General features: G+C 48.6%; 1 protein-coding gene across 3 annotated transcripts; it reads left to right on the top strand.

Moving 5' to 3' along the window:
- Positions 1-3,439: 3,439 nt before the first annotated feature.
- On the top strand, positions 3,440-16,183 carry FMOD (fibromodulin). 3 transcript variants are annotated; one of them, XM_019514267.1, is made up of 4 exons: positions 3,440-3,614; positions 3,779-4,669; positions 9,417-10,418; positions 15,606-16,183. In XM_019514267.1, the coding sequence occupies exons 3-4, from the start codon at positions 9,437-9,439 to the stop codon at positions 15,755-15,757; spliced, it is 1,134 nt and encodes a 377-aa protein (XP_019369812.1). In that variant the 5' UTR covers positions 3,440-3,614; positions 3,779-4,669; positions 9,417-9,436; the 3' UTR covers positions 15,758-16,183. The 3 variants fall into 3 exon arrangements, with proteins under 3 accessions (XP_019369812.1, XP_019369811.1, XP_019369810.1); XM_019514266.1 differs by lacking the exon at positions 3,440-3,614 and having other exon boundaries at positions 3,695-4,669; XM_019514265.1 differs by lacking the exons at positions 3,440-3,614; positions 3,779-4,669 and adding an exon at positions 4,676-5,138.
- Positions 16,184-16,541: the final 358 nt, after the last annotated feature.

The following is a 16,541-nucleotide window of genomic DNA, read 5'->3' as shown; positions in this document are numbered from 1 at the left end:
GAGACATTACATGCCATGCTGCCTTGCCTTCTTCATTAAAACATAGCTAAGGGGATGCCATCCCAGCTGTCATGTCCCCTGGCAGAGCTAATGGAGGTTGCAAAGGTGTGCCTGGTCTTCAGATGCACTACGCTAAAGGAAAGAGAAAGGGAAGAGGCCCGACAACAAAGTCCTTCTTGCTCACACTGTCAGAGCCATCAGGCATGAGGCTTCAGTTAGGTGACTGCAGAATTTGGGGCATCATTGCAAGGGAAAGAAAGGAGGATTGCCAGGAAACCAAGTAGACCACCCCCCTCTCTCCAACAGCAGCTGTGAGAGCCACACCTGCAAGGGGCACTCTTGTACAGCTCTTGAACATAATGCCAGCATGCAATGGAGTCACGGCATTGTTTTCAAGCACATATTGAGCCCAGAATGATTCCTGAACACACACAGGAGCAGAAGCCCGAAGGAGATTGAAGGAGATTAAAGGAGAAGGAATGGAGCTGCTAAAACCTCTACCAGAGCTGAAACTCCCTGGGCACGTGGAAGACAATAGGAAGAGGCTTCACTCTGTACGTGTAAGCAATGGCTGAAAAGGAAGAAAATCAGAAAGTAGCCCTATTGCTGAAAGTAGCAGGGTCTGATGTGTTCAGTAATTTTTGGTTAACACAGGCAAAGGAAGCTTTGCCTAGGACAGGGGTGGGCAAAATGTGGCCCGGGGGGCCAGATGCGGCCCGCCAGGCCATTCTATTCGGCCTGCGGGGCCCCTAAAAAATTTAGCAAATTAATATTTATCTGCCCTGGGCTGCCTGTCATGTGGCCCTGGATGGCTTGCCAAACCTCAGTAAGTGGCCCTCTGCCCAAAATAATTGCCCGCCCCTGGCCTAAGAGAAAAGAGCAAAAAGCTTCGTGTCTTTATTTAAGTGAGGTAAGCATTAGCTGAAGCTTACTGTAGACCACTCATAGCTATTACTCAAAAAAACAGGACATGAAAAACACACCTCCCTACTTCAGGAAGATGGATTATTGTATTCAGTTACCAACATATTATTTGCAAATTTTCAACCCCCAGAAAGAACCAGAAGCAGTAGACATGCTCCAGAGCATCTGACAAATGCACTTTGTTTCAAAGTCCAAAGCTAGATGTTTTACATGTCAGTTGGATTAGAAAATCTTCCTGGCCTCCAAAGAAACGCGGACGGTAATTGCCAAAGTAACACTTCAGGATGAGAATAGGCAGAAAGTGATTAAGATTATTGGCACAGGATGACCAGGACGGCATGTTCCTAGGCTCTGCCACCGATTCAGAGAGAGCTCTCAGTTCTAAATGGGATTTTGTTTCAAGGTATTCACAGAGTGAACCAAATGATGATGCAGAAAAGTATGTTAAAAAGACTGCATAAAGGTCAGCACACTGGCTTTAAATGAACAGCAACACTGATCTATGCGGTAGCCGTGTTGGTCTAAGAAATGGAGACAAAACTCTTGAGCTAGAGGCAATATCTTTTATTAGACCAACTAAATAGTAGCAATTTTTTTTTCTTTCAAGAGTTTTGCTTGCCTCTATTTCTTAGACCAACCTGGCTACAGCATATGTCCTTGAAACGTGGAAAATATTGTATTCAGCTGTTTGGAAATGCAAACTTCATTGCTAACCATGAAAAAAGAAATGTTCACCTCCCTGCCTGATGTCAGACACCTCCAGGGAAGAAGCCTGCCAACTCCATATATCACAGAGCAACGCTCTCGCAAAAGGACTCTGAGGACCCCAGGGGACAAAACTTCCACCCTCTACCTCCCCCATGCAACATGAAGTTTCTTTTCTACCTGGGAGAACTTTTACAATCTTTGAATTCTCCTCAACCTGGTTTAGACCCGAAAGCTTGCAAAGAAAAATGTTATTTTTTTTGGCTACTATTTAGTTGGTCTAATAAAAGATATCGCCTCTAGCACATGAGTTTTGTTTGTCAGCAACACTGAAGAATGTATTAAGGCTTGTCTCACATGCCAAAAACAAAGGCCAAGTCAAGAAAAAGAGTTCACTGGTGGCACAGGAAATACTGGCCATCTGGAGCAAGATACTAGGTATTAGATTTTTTTATGCAGATGGGGGAAAAACTATGTACTCATTCTGGAGCATAAATTCTCGTTTCCTCAAAATAACCTTAATGCAAGATATTACAGATAAGCAAGTCCCCATTATTCCTCATCCATTGGGATGGTATAAAATTGTGTCAATGTAGTAAGTGTCTGCTGAAAAATTCTGTGGATTCATACTCTGATTTATTTCTAATAGTGTTAAGATAGAGGATAACACCAGTGAAACAAAGTTCATATCTCCAGTGTTAAACCTGACGTCAGAGGAACTGGGGATTTGCAGAAATTTAAAGATGCAAATACCGCTACGCTAAAATAGCAAAGTGACTTAGGATCTTCTGCTCTACTCAGCACTGGTGAACTATCATAGTGTGTCCCATTTGGGGGCATTGCACTTCATAAACAATGTGAACAAGTTAGGAAGAGTTGAATGAAGAGCAACAAAAAAGGATAAGAGCTCAAGGGATCATGAATTATGAGGAAAAAAAATGGAAGAACTGGGACTACTTGGTCTAGATGACAGAACAGGCTCCCCAGAGAGGCCGTGCAATCTCCAGCCTTGGCAGTTTTTAAGAGCAGGGTAGCCAAACACTTGGCTGGGATAGTTTAGACCAAGATGAGCAGGAAGTTGGACTAGTCACCCCCCCAGCCGTGCACCAATACAGGCTGGGGGGGTGACTGGCTGGGCAGCAGCTCTGTGGAAAAGGACCTGGGGGTGACAGTGGACAAGAAGCTGAATAGGAGCCAGCAGTGTGCCCTTGTTGCCAAGCAGGCTACCAGCATCCTGGGCTGCGTTGGTAGGAGCACTGATTCTTCCCCTCTATTCAGCACTGGTGAGGCTGCATCTGGAGCCCTGTGTCCAGTTTTGGGCCCCCCCACTACAGAAAGGATGTGGATAAACTGTAGAGTCCAGTGGAGGGCAACGAAAATGGTTCAGGGGCTGGGGGACATGACTTAGGAGAGCCTGAGGGAACTGGGCTTATTCAGTCTGCAGAAGAGAAGACTGAGAGAGGATTTGATAGCAACCTTCAACTCCCTGCAGGGCAGCTGCAGAGAGGACGGAGCTGGGCTGTTCTCAGTGGGGGCAGACGACAGAACAAGGAGCAATGGGCTCAAGCTGCAGGAAGGGAAGTTTAGGTTGGATATTAGGAAAAACTCTCTCACTGGGAAGGTAGTCAAACACTGGAACAGGCTACCTGGAGAGGTGGTGGGATCTCCATCCTTGGAGGTTTTTAAGACCCAGGTAGACAAAGCCTTGGCTGGGAAGATGATAGTTGGGGCTGGTCCTGCTTTGAGCAGGGCGTTAGACTAGATGTGACCTCCTGAGCTCCCTCCCCACCCTCATTTTCAATGATTCGAAGCTCCATGGATTAATATAATATTCTTTCTTGCTACAATGAACAGTTTGTTTTGGGCTCTTCATGGATTCCTAGGGCCATGGCAAGAACACCAAAAAGAAGAGATTCGCTTCAACTGAGATTTTCAAAGGAAAATGAGTGAAGACAAGCCTAAGGGAGTTTGGCACCTAACTAAATGTAACTAAATCCATGTTCCTTTGAAACCCTTAGTCGGAGTCCAGCTTGCTGCTGCAGCTAGGGATATATTACCAGCTGGACTTTGTTTTTCTTTCTTTCTTTTTTGTAGGAGGGAAAGGAAATGTTTGAATAATAATTATTGTGTCCTGAATTTTTCAAAGCAGCACGTGACTTGAAACCTAGGGGAAGGCAAAGCCTGGAGCACTGAATCTGTGGCAATCGGGCAGAGAAGGATCTATAAGGTGGGAGCAGCCCGGATTGCCTGTTCCTGTGCTGTGGATCAATAAGACTTGGTTAGCTCCAGTGTAAGTGTATTTCCTCCACAGACTTCAAAGCTGCCTTCACAGCATTATCCTCATGTCACCGGTGGACAAAACTGGCGCACAGAGGAGGGAGCTCTTTGTAGTTGCAGAGGATTTGAGTGGAGGAATTGGACTCCCCTTCCAGAAAGGAAGGAGAGTCTAGTGGTGAGGGGTTAGCCTGGAGCTCAAAATAGTGACTTGTCTAAGGTCATACAGGGCAGCATTTGTCTTCTTCTGCTTCCACACCCCATTTCTAAAACCAAGATCATCAACACATTCCCCTATGACAGGAGTTTTTGGACGATGCCCATGTTAAAGCTTATGAGATATCCAGAGGCTATAGCAAGGGAGGCCACAAAGAGAGAAAGAGTGCAGATTGGCACCTGGGCTTCTACCTTTGCCTTGGTTTTTCTATGGCATCCTTCACCACAGTAGCTAAGCACCAGACTGTTCCCTCCCTGCAACTGGGCAAAGGACTTCAGCTCCCAGGGCTGCCAATCTGACTCCTCTCACCAAGAGGTGAAGACAAATTCTTAGTGTTATATGAGATCTTCGGTATGTAACTTCTGTACCTTGGATGTTGCTAGTAAATACCAAGGAGAAATATTTCTGCAATATATCTGCATCCTGAGATTGGCTGATGACCTACAGGCAAGGGCTTGCACCCTCAGGGCAGCTCTGATTTATCTCATCCTGCCGGCACACAGGTCAGAGTGGCTCCATCTCTGAAGAGCTCATCGTCGTCCCTCAAAGGTTTGATACTTTTTTATTCTTTTTTTTTTTTAACCTGGCCTCCTGCCTCATCAGCTTTTCCTGATGAGAAACACAGGAGACCTAGCGAGACTCTGTTAAAAACAACATCCACAATTCCACTAACTCGTTAAACAGAGAGCCTGGAAACTGCCAACGCTTCGGCAAGGAGAGACGAGCAAGAGAGAGAGGGAGAGAGGAGAGAAAAAGCAGGTTATTTATAACGTCAGGCAGCGTTAGGGTCTCTTCACTCTCCTCTGCAAACTGTCTGCTGTTAGGAGGTCACTCACAAAAAAAAAAAAGAAAGAAAGAAATACCACCCTGCTGAGCCTGTGACCTGCAAGCACAATATTTGATTAGGGATCTGGGGCGGGCACCAACCCTGGCAAACTGAGATGCACACACATGCTCTTTAACACAAGGAGATCAGGCAGAAGAGTGCTGAGGCTTTGGAAAAGACCCTCTTAGCCCGGTAAGTTCCTTTCTGCATTTATTTGGATTGTTTCTAGCTCCGTTTATTTGCCTACCTGTGCGGCAGAGGGAAAGCAACCCCGCTCACCACGCTGCCAGCACGACGCTGAAGCAGGGTGGCATGTGAATCACATGCCAGCAACACGGGTGGCACAGGGCTGAGCCTGGAAGGCTGCTTGAATGCCTGGTGTGGGAGCAGTGGGGAAAGCAATCATCCTTACTAACCCTTTGTCCCCCTTGGCAATTTGTGAAGTTCCTGGAAGGGAGAAAGGAGATGAGATTTGTGCCAGTCTCCATGCTGCAACCTCCACCTGAGTGCCCCCTTCTCCCAGGACGGGTACCTGGCTATGGTGTCAGTGTCCCATCTACACTCGGTTCTAGCACACCTAGGTTGTGATGGTCAGAAGGTGCAAATGATGACAGCTGGATAAATCTCATGCTGGTACAGGGTGTCAATCCTAATTAGAAAATGAAACAGGCTTGGTCAGGCTGATGGAGACAGAGATTCAGTATTTGTATATATATATTATCCTACATCTGGAAGGAACTCAGATACCACCATAGAGAAGGAGTTGGGTGGTGGAAATACACCGACAGCAAGGGTTCAGAAGATGGAAGAGAAGCCCCGGAAAGAGAGGGAAAAGGTGGTGTATGTCGAGGAATCAAGACAGAGACCATCTAGGAAGGCGTTGCATGTGGATGAAAGAGCCCCTAGGTGCCATTCTGTGTAACGGAGACTTTCCTTAAGGAACAGTGCTGCACAGGGTAGAGAAATGTCCTTCGATCAATGTTGCACAGGGGGAAAGAGAACTTCAGCATGGGTGGAGGATGCTTGCATGCCAGGCAGAGCTTGCGCAGAAGCCGGGAGCCGTATTTTACCAGGCAAGGTGCCCCTGGAATGGGAGCAGGGGAAGCGCCGATCCCCGAAGCAGCCCGTGTGCGCCAACATCTCACAGCACACTCAGAGCCTCTAATGCACCCTGTTCCATCTGCTCCATCAGCTGCCGGCACTCCCATGCGTATGGAAAAAGTGGGATAGAAAAAAAATATAAAGAGCCTGACCACAGAGGTTTCAATCCCTCTTTTCTTCCTGCATGAGCTGTGTGCCAGCTAGCCAGCTCAGGGCAGGGCAGTCGGGATCAGAGCAGCACTGTACCCTCTTTGTCTGGAGTGCTGAGATTCACATTTAGTGTTGCAGCTATACATACCCATCTCCTGCTACAGTTTTAGCTGGTGTGCATCTTTCTGAGTTAGGCCCCGTGCTAGCAATTCAGGGGCTCCTCATGGTAACTAATGAGTCTGAAGACAGCCTACTCCATCTGGATCCTTGGTGGTGGGGTATCTGCACTGCAGAGACAGCAGACCTGGGTTGGTGGGGTCCTACTCCAAGCACCGAGTCCAAAGGGTGCATGGGGCACCAACTTTCCCACTTGCTTGTGTGTCTGGAGGCCTCTTTATTGCTTCTAGTTCAGCAGCACCAGCCAAGACTGGAGACCCACTGGGCTGCACATACAGCTAATGAGAGACCATTCCTGCCTCTAACAGCTGAGAGTTTAAGACCAAAAAGGACAGGACATAGTAGTATTGCCCCTCAAGATGCATAAGTGAAAGATAGGGACACAGGGAGAGATTAAGACGCACAGCCCTGCTCACCTGCTCCCTTTCCACAAGCATCAGACTCAGAAAGGAGATGGTGAAGCTGCCCTGGGGATGCCTCCACCACTGCTGTCAAGGATGTTGGAGATGGAGACCTCCAGGGCCGCAGTGGGAGGTGCCCCCTCCGTGTGGCTTCACCACCTCGCTTCCGGGTTTGGTGCAGTCAGCACAGAGCAAGTGAGCCCACATACACGTTGCAACGTGGAGCCCAGGCCTTCCTAGTGGGAGTCAGGGGCTGCAGCAAGTGCAGGGGATTTACGTCAGTACTGTCCCAAAGTCCTGCCATAAGTGGAAATGACAGTGGGGCAGACTGGGAATGCCTTTGAGACATGCAACTGGCACTGGGATCTTTCTAGTTTGCTCCGATACCCTTCTGTAGACAGAAACCTTCCCACAAGCGAGTCCTGGCAGCTATATGTGTGCATGGGCTCCAGGTTGCAGTGTGCATTGATTTCAGCCAGCCCTGGGTATGTATATCACCCAGACCTCGGGGCTGGCAGGAGGCCAGAGCTTCACGCCACAGCAAAGGTGACCAGGGCAGGGAACCTTCTTGCTTGACATCATGCTGCATGTAGTTCCAGAGCACAGAGCTGCAGTAAGGATAACCTTAATTAAGAGACTCCCCAGACTCTCCTCCCACCCCACAGTGAAAGGAGGGAAACCCTTTGCTGCAGTATGGGTGATCCATCTTCAGTGGGGACTAGGTGCACCTATTGCACAGGCCACCACTTCTGCTTGTGAACACCAGAGTCATAAAGTGACTCTGTGGCTATGAACGTCCAACCTTGGATGGAGAAGTCAGCAGGGAAGAAGAATCCCTTCTCATTCCCCATTCAGAGCAGCAAAGAACATCCCCTGGATAGAGCTCATCTTTGCCTGCTATTCTACACCAGGTTAATAAGTGTTAATGAAGGAAGAAAAGCCATCATCTAGGACCCCGTATGAATCACTGTCACAAACAGGATTTACCTACTTATGTTCTCAGTGAGGTGGGAAGCTTAATCCCATTTTATAGGCTGAGGCACAGGCTAGATGGTGTGACCGCAAGCAAGTCACTTAAAATAAATCTGTGACAGATGCAGGAATAAAATCAAGGTTTGCAGAGCCCCAGTCTAAAACCCTGTTCTCTCAGTCGTACCTGCTCTTCTAGTCAAAATATCTCCTGTTCCACTGAACCAGACCTATGGGTCTCTGCGTATGATGATTTGAAATAATCCCGGCAAACTGTTTCATCCCATTCATTTATTCTCCTTCATTTTCTGTTTGCAAGTTATCCATGAACAGGTGTTAATCTTTTTCTATTGGGTTTCCAATTCATAAATCTATCCTTAATGTTAATTTCTGGGTTCCACATTGACAGTCTTCCCCCCCAGTTGTTGCACTCGCCTATTAGCATGCCTGAGCAAGATCCCCCTAATTCTTGAGTACTCATGTGAATTGTGCAAGCTGAACTTTGCAGTACCCAGGCTTTTCAAAGCCTGCTCATTAAAAATAAGCTTGAACTTGTTGAGTTTGATTCCACACGCGCTGCAAACAGTTGGAACGCTCCATTTTTCTGCTGATAAGATGAGCAAAAGTAAGCTGGAGAAATGCTGCAGGAATGTGCGTTGTAAATGAGTAGGACTGACGAGTTTGTTGAGCGCAATCCATCCTGCAACTGCCACACGGCTCCTTTTGGATTGGTAATGGATAGCTGTATCGATTAAGATTGTAATCAGCCACGGCAAACTAATTGAGTGCAGTCAATTTGGTCTCTAGAGCCTTCTCCTAAAGATTAACTCCTATTACAGACAAGTCACTTCAAGCATCTGCTATTCACAGTTTGTCCTCTGCAATACCCAGCTGGCTATTTTAAAAAATAAAATAAAATCACATTGCATTATTTCTGCCGCCTTAGTGGATGACTCTCAAACAGCTTCCAGGATGCACATGCGAAGAGGCTCCTGGTACAAAGCCATACAAAGCTCCATTTGCAGTGTGCCAGGCATCAGACTGGGAGTCACGAGTCCTAGGCTTTGCTCCCCACTGGGTGACTGTGTGCAAATCCCTTCCCACCTCTGTTTCCTCTTCTTTTGTGCATCTCGTCTAAATGCCCTGTAAGCTCTTTAGGGCAAGGAGTTTGTCTCTTAATACACGTTGCAGCTAGCACCAAAGATTGAAATCTCAGTTGGCGCCCCTGCATCCTACATCGCAAAAATCCTGCATTAAAAATTTCACTGGAAGGTATGTTCGTGCACGGCAAACTAAAGGGTTGAGAATTGGCAGCTGTTACTGGAGCAAATGTTTACAGACATATTCTTGGAAAGCTGGATTAATCCTATCTGTTACAGTAGCACTAGATGCTCAGTGATCTGATGATAACTTCCAGCTCTTAAATAGCCCTTTATTTACCAGTACATCTCAAAATGCTTTACCATGGTGGCCCATTTTACAGATAGAAACACTGAGACAAAGTGAGGGGGTCTGGTTTGCCCCCACTCACCCAGAAGACCAGGTGAAGATCTCAGTCTGCCCACTGCTCTGTCCATTCAGCTCCACAGCCTCCCATCAGCTTCCTATTTTACTTGTGCCTGACCTAATAAATGCTCATGCTCCCCCACCTCCCCTTTCTCCTTCCATACAGATTCCTTGAGGTTCAACACAATGCACTGGGTTGCTATCCTGATAGTGGCTGGGATCTGCAGGGTCTCACAGGCCCAGGATTATTACGATGAAGATCTATGGATGCAGTATGTACTTCGGCAAGCCCGGATACCTTCTTATAACTACGTGCCCTACTACGAGGATGAAAGCCCCCCGTACTATTATGCTCCAGGGGAAATGTCCGTAGCAGAACCCGCCCCTGAGTCTGTGCAGCCCGTTTCCAGGCAGTGCCCCCAAGAATGCGAGTGTCCGCCCAACCTCTCCTCCGCAATGTACTGTGACGGTCGCAACCTGAGGTATCTTCCCTTCGTGCCTTCCAGGATGAAGTATGTCTACTTCCAGAACAACCAGATCACCTCCATCCAAGAGGCAGCATTTGACAATGCCACAAACCTGGAATGGATCGCGCTGCATGGCAACCAGATCAGCAGCGAGAAGATGGGCAAGAAGATCTTTGCCAAGCTCAAGAACCTGGAGAGGTTGTATCTGAACAACAACAACCTGACCAAGATGCCCGGCCCCCTGCCTAGGTCCCTGAGAGAGCTCCACCTGGATTACAATCAGATCAGCAAGATCCCAGCCAATGCTTTGGAAGGCTTGGAGAACCTCACCGCTCTGTACCTTAGTCACAACCAGATCTATGAAATAGCAGCATCCTTCAAGGGGTTAAAGTCCTTGATCCTGGTTGATTTGAGCTACAACCACCTCAGGAAGGTCCCAGATGGTCTCCCGATTGCTCTGGAACAGCTCTACCTAGAACATAACTACATCAACACGATCCCAGATGAGTATTTCAAGGTGTCCCCCAAGCTGCTCTATGTCCGCCTGGCCCACAACACCCTGACGAATGAGGGACTCGCTTCTAATGCCTTCAACAGCAGCAGCATCCTCGAGCTGGATCTGTCTTATAACAGGTTCCAGAAGATCCCTCGGGTTAGCACCCAACTCGAGAACCTCTACCTTCAAGGCAACCAAATCAATGGTGAGTACCACCCTGGCATTAAACTTGCGATGCAGACAGGGTAGTGCATGATCCAGTGATCAGTGTAAGGGCAGGAAACGGGAGGGCAACGAGTCAGATGCCTTTTCTGGCCGCCAGAGGCTGGTTTGAGCATGGAGATTGGGATGTAGAGCCTGGGATTTTGGTCCTGTCGCTGCCACGGATTTCTTGGGTGGCCTTTGGCAACCACTTCCCCTCCCTGTGCCTCAGTTTCTTCCATCTGTGATGCTATCTTCATAGAGTGCTTGGAGATCCTTGGCTGAATGGTGCTGTTGTAATGGCACTTGTACTCTACATTATGGAAGCTAATCAGAAGAGTCGTACACGAGTAGCTACGCCTGGTGTATTTGAATATAGTTAGTAAACACATTTATTTGGACCCATTTGGCTCCTTTGTATTCGTGTAGCTATTTAAGGAAGATTCAACAGAAAGAAAGTTGCTCTTCTTATGGCAGGTGACAGACAATATTCTGCTTCTCCTTACGGTGGTGTATAAGACAGTAACCCCAGGGATGTTCATTTAATTCCCTACGCAAGGATATAAATGATGGTGAAAGTGAAATGCCCGGCCCAATTCTGTTCCCACAGACATGGGTATCAATCAGGAGTGACTCCACTGAAGTCAGTGGCGTGGATAAGTGCCAACAAGCGCCCTGGCTGCAACTTTGCTCGGGAAGAAGGTGTAAGCTGTGCAAGTCACACCTGGCATTGACACCTGCTGGGTGTCTGCTCCCAGCAGGGCTGTATTTGGCCCCGGGAGCATGGAGCATAGTGTTGGTGCACTGAAGTGCATATGTGCCCAGGGGGAAAGGCCAAGTCAGTGAGAGCTTTCTGTGTACCCCCCATCTTCTAGCACAGGCCATCATTTACATCCATAGGAACTGCACTACATGATACCCGGATGCATGCGGCACCAGGGGGGCGGGGTACGCATCTGTCTCATCTGAGTTTCTGCCTACTCTCATGTCTCATGCATCTGTCCCTGTATGGCTCCTTCACTGCTTGACATTGCTGGCAGGGGTGTCAAAACAGTGATGCTCCCAGGTCCTGGGGTGCTGGAGAGCCACCGCTCCCCTCCTCCACAGCCTGGCGCTGCCAGCACACATCACTGTTACAGCCCGTTAATCAGAGCTGCTGCCTGCCCCTCCTGGCAGTCTCCTTGGCAGAGGAACTGCATCCATTTACACTAGCTCCAACACTGGCGTGGGCTGATCTGGGGCGTCCTGCGGGACAGTGACAATAAAACCTGAGCAAGTGTCTGAGAAGGAGGCAGCTCCCTCCAGCTGGGGTAGCAGGATCTCTGATGGGGTCAGACAGGGTGGGGGCTCCCCCCCAGACTGCGGGTACCAGTGGCTCCCTATTTGCAATTCTCCACTCCAGGGATCTTCCAGGGGTCGTAATGGATGCCACGGGCTCGCCCTGTCCTACCTTGATGGCAAGCGTCTCTCTGCTTCCTCTTTGTTAACGCCAGGCTCTGTCACACTGGCGACACGAGGAGGAAAACAGAGCCAAGGAGCCTGCTTCTAGAGCCATAGCTTAGCACATCTGACGAGACCCCAGGAGCCGTGCGAGTCCCGGTCAGGTCATTCCCTCCCGCCTGTCGCCTGTGAGTTTGACATGGCCCCTTTACCAGGCAGGACTTCTGTTTGCTGCTAGTGACACCTGCGGAGACAGCACTGTCTGGTTCAAAAGTCTCCGTGACTGACGTGTCCTTGGCTCATAGAGGCACTGACTGGCCAGGAACCAGCTTTCGTTAGTGGAAGCTGCGCATGGGGACTGAGACGGGAGAATGCAACCCTGAGCTGTGGCTGGCACTGGCTAGTTACTAGCAAAGCTTCTGGAAGAAGAGTCTTTAGCCCAAGGCAGCGTCTGACTCACACTGCAGGGCCCTAAACCTAGGACACAAAAGTTTCTGGCATCATTGATGGCTCTCTTTAGAAGGGCCCAACCAAGAGGACATATGGGAAGAAGAAAGACATGCCTTTCTCTCTCTTCCCATGTTTACTGGGATGCACTGAACTTCTTCCATCCATAGCTCTTGAAATTTCTCCAGTTTGGCATCATTTGGGAGTGCAGCCTTTGGCCGATTTATTCTTCAACTTTGAATTATCCAAAGTAGCTGAGATGTAATGGGAGGATGCTGGCACATTGGAAAGTCTTAGGTCAGCGTCTAGATTGCTCTGTAAAACATTCTGCACACAGGAGCAACTTTTCTGCTCAGACATTGGTCCCCCCTCAAAAGAGAATGGAAACATTGCAAGGGAAATCCCAGAATTATTAATGGCATGTATGTGCAGGCTGTAAAAATGGCTGGTAGGGAACAGGGAACCTCTCAGTTTGCGGTGACCTTTAGAAACCAACCTGAGTCAGTCGCTGAGCAAGTATTAGTGCTGTTTTCTCCTGGAGGATGCTCAGCAGACTCAAGGTTTTCATCTTATTCCCTTGCCTAAAGGTCCCCACAAAGATTGGGACCCAATTGGGGGATGGGCTGTACAGACTCTCTCTCGAAGAGTTTCCAGTCCAAATAGACAAGACAGGCAAAGGAGAGGGTGGCTGAGCTGGGATTAAAACCAGATCTCTTGTGTCCCAGTGTGCAGCCTCCCATTTCTGTACCCGGTCTCTGAGATGGCTTCTTCTGAGGCTGCTGATGACTCGGAGCCAGGTTGTCTGGACAAATTGCTACCTACACGGCCGACTTTTTGTCTGACCTTGATCAGTCACTCCGTGACGTGGGGATAGGAGCACTGACCTCTCCCAGGTATTCTACAAGGACAGCGAGGGGCTCGGACACTTCTGTAACGGGGACCATCTTAGGATAGAGACACTAGAAAAAGTCCCTCCAGGTTACTGGAGGCAGGGTAAGCAAAAAGCTTGTGGCACCGTTTCCTGTGCTCCAGTTTTATCTCCAGAAACTGCAACGTGGCATCTTCTGCCAGGACCTTTATTCTCTCAAATGAGAAAACAAAACAGAACAGACTCATTTCTTTTTTTCAAAAAAACCCGAAACAGCTGGAAAAATCCATTCCCACTTCGCTCACCTGTCAAGCCCCGAGGTCACGATCTTCTTTAAGCAGAGGTGGTGTCACAGGACTGTGAGCAGCTTGCTACGTTGTGCGCACTCTTTTAATTAAGTGTTAGTGATGCCGTCAGCTGTGGCAGAGGAGACACGCAGCCCCACGCTGGGGAAGTGATGGATAGCTGAGACAGGAGCCAGTTTCCAAATGTTTGCTTAAAAAAAAATTGCACTTGCTAAATGTGTCCACAGATGTCATTAAATTGTTCTGGATCTCAAGCTGCTCTGCTTATTCATTCATTTTTACTGCAGGTTTTGCATTTGACCTTTCAAGTTTAATGAGTTGCGCAGAAAGCCCCCGCTTCTTCCTTCTTGCCCCCTGTAGCGAGCAAGGGATGCAGCAGATCAAGGGAATCAGTGTTCAGGGTTTGTAATACATACACACCTGGCCTCTGCTGAGCCTTTACGATAGTGGTGGTGGTCCCTCCGAGGCTGACAAAGTCTTTCCTATACCACATCTCAGCTGAAGAATAATATTGGGTCTTTGTCTGCTGCCTTTTCATCCGGGGATTGCAAACAACTTTACAAAGCCAAGAATTTAAACCGAGGTAACGTGGCCCAGCCGATAGGAAACAGAACTGGGAAAAAACGGATTGTGGCTTGAATCTTGGTTCTGCCTTGTATGGCCTGGGGCAGGTCATTCCCCCTGAATTTCCTGTCTCAGCCTTTATCCAGTCTACTCAGCCTGAGAGTCGTTTGAGGCAGGAATCGCTCTTATTACATGTATGTACAGAACCCAGGACATGAGGGCACCACCGTATTAGAAGCAGTAGGGTAGGGCTGTATTACTTTCCTGGTGTTGCACCTGGGCAAGAGAGAGGCAAAGTGATTTGACCAAGTTGCACAGTGAAACAGTAGCAGAGGCAGGAAGAGCATGCATGATTCCTGTTTCCCAGGTCCCTGGCTCTAACCACTGGTCAATGCTTTAGTAAATCCACATATGATTTTCTATTAACACTGAAAGTGCTGGCAGGAGATTCCAGGCCCATTCCCTTCACCTGCCTCCTGACTCTCACTGTACCGCTGGAATTTACCTCCGGACAGCCATCACCTCCCTCCCCTCCAGCTTTGCACAGGGAAAAGCTGTGCTAAGGAGTTCTCTTTGTTCTCCTCCTCCCCCAGGTATTTCTTGCACATCTGCCAAGTCCTGGAGTGTTGCTGCCCCCTGGCTGCTCACTCCTTTCCCAGAGCCTGCAGAGGAAGCTGGACCCTGCCACCTTCCCCGTGCCCAAAAGCTTGCAAAGAACATTTTTTCCAACTACTCAGTTGGTGTAATAAAAGATATCACCTCTAGCCAAAGAACCTTGTCCACCTATGTCCTTAGAGCAACACGGCTACAACCAAAACTCCCACCCTCCTCTGAAACATGCACACCCTCCCCCTCCCCGTGACCCACCTGGGGCTTTTCAGGGTTGCCAAATACTCTATAATAGCTGAGGTGGGACCACAGCACCCTTAACTGTCCTCAGAGGGATCTTGCTGAAGACAAGGAGATAGACCCAGCTGTGACCTCTGATATATCTGGTTTCACCCCATTAATACAAACAGGGGGTCTGAATCACTCCTCTGTGACAGCAGTCGCGCTCCATTGACATCAGCAGGGCTACTCCTAAAGCACACCAGAAAAAGTGAGAGTTGTCCCCATCTCATGCCTGGTCCACAAAAAAGCTTATTATTGATATGAGCTAGAAGAATTACTTCTTTTGTTCAAGAGGTAAGGGCTTGTGGTCAGGATTTTCTGCAATGACCTGCGATACTGGTTGCCCTAGTTGAAAGGGGTCTGATTTTCACAGGGTTTGGGCTCAGCACTCTGAAATCCAGTTCTCAAGCCCCCAAAATTATTATGCATTTTTGAGGACAGTGACTTTGTTGAAAACAATCTGCATGCAAACCCTGCCTGTGACTCAGGTGAATGTGCCATGTGTGAGTGGTTCTTAGCAGTTTGCTCTAGGCTGTAAGCCATTGCAGTAGCATGCACCATATTACGAAATGCATGTTATGGCTTATTACCAATGGTGTGAATCCAGCTAAGACAGCTTGCTAGATAGATCTGGGCTCCGGCTGTCTCAGCTCTCCGTCTTCTTCTCTCCCCACAGAATTCTCCATCAGCAGCTTCTGCACAGTCGTGGATGTCATGAACTATTCCAGGCTCCAGGTCTTACGACTGGATGGGAACGAGATCCAGCGCAACGCGATGCCCCCCGATGCACCACTCTGCCTGCGGCGGGCTAGTGTCATTGAGATTTAACCCCAAGCCCTGGATCCCTGGCCTCTCCCCCAGTCCTCAGGGCAATGCCACCCCAGATCCAGTGACCCATGCTGGGTGAAGGCCTTCAGTCTCATTTTAACGCTGCTTGATGGTTTGATTTGGCTTCTGCAATAGCATAATATGGGTGTCAATAGCAGCCTACGCAGGGGTTCCTCGCCTGCTCTGGAGGGTTGATTCATTGACTGCGCTCACTAGGCGCTGCCCCTTCTAGTCTAATTGGGCTCCACCAGCATGGGACGAGGTCTCCACTTTGTCCTGTAAAACCCCAATGGTTCTCTCACTAACTGAACAATCAGTTCTCTTCCTTCTCACCCTTGTCTGTCTGCACCTGTCTCCCACTGGCACAACTGGGTTGGGTGGAGCAGGATTCCTGGTGGCCCACTTCAACACACTTCAGCTGGGACGGCTTTGGTGCTTATGTTCTGCATAGGAGGGACTCTGAGAGGATAGGATTAAACCCAATTTTAAGAAAAGGAGTAGTGCAGAAAAGCAGAACAGGGAAGCAAGGGTCATCCACAGAGAGATTGAAAGACAAAAAGAGAAGGAGGGAGGGAGAAAAAAAATCTAACAGAAAACCAGATGGGCCAGAACCTCCCCGCTGTACAGGGCTGTCGCTGCTTTGATATCAGCAGAGTTGGGCGCATTCACACCCGTCGAGGGACTCATTCTTTAATTCTCATATTTTGGTTCCCTCTGCTTAAGACAGCTAAATTGTTGGGTTACGCTGTCCCCAAAGTGCACTGCAGGCTTCCACATGGCTGGC

This window comes from Gavialis gangeticus, unplaced genomic scaffold (assembly GCF_001723915.1).
Source record: "Gavialis gangeticus isolate Ggan-Ray unplaced genomic scaffold, GavGan_comp1, whole genome shotgun sequence".
NCBI lineage: Eukaryota > Metazoa > Chordata > Crocodylia > Gavialidae > Gavialis > Gavialis gangeticus.
This window is presented reverse-complemented; position numbering and strand designations above follow the sequence as displayed.

Bases quoted from the DNA above. Each gene is read 5' to 3' on its own strand.
- FMOD (XM_019514267.1), top strand. From the start codon at position 9,437: ATGCACTGGGTTGCTATCCTGATAGTGGCTGGGATCTGCAGGGTCTCA. The intron at 10,419-15,605 runs GTGAGTACCACC...CTCTCCCCACAG, and splicing joins TCAAGGCAACCAAATCAATG to AATTCTCCATCAGCAGCTTC.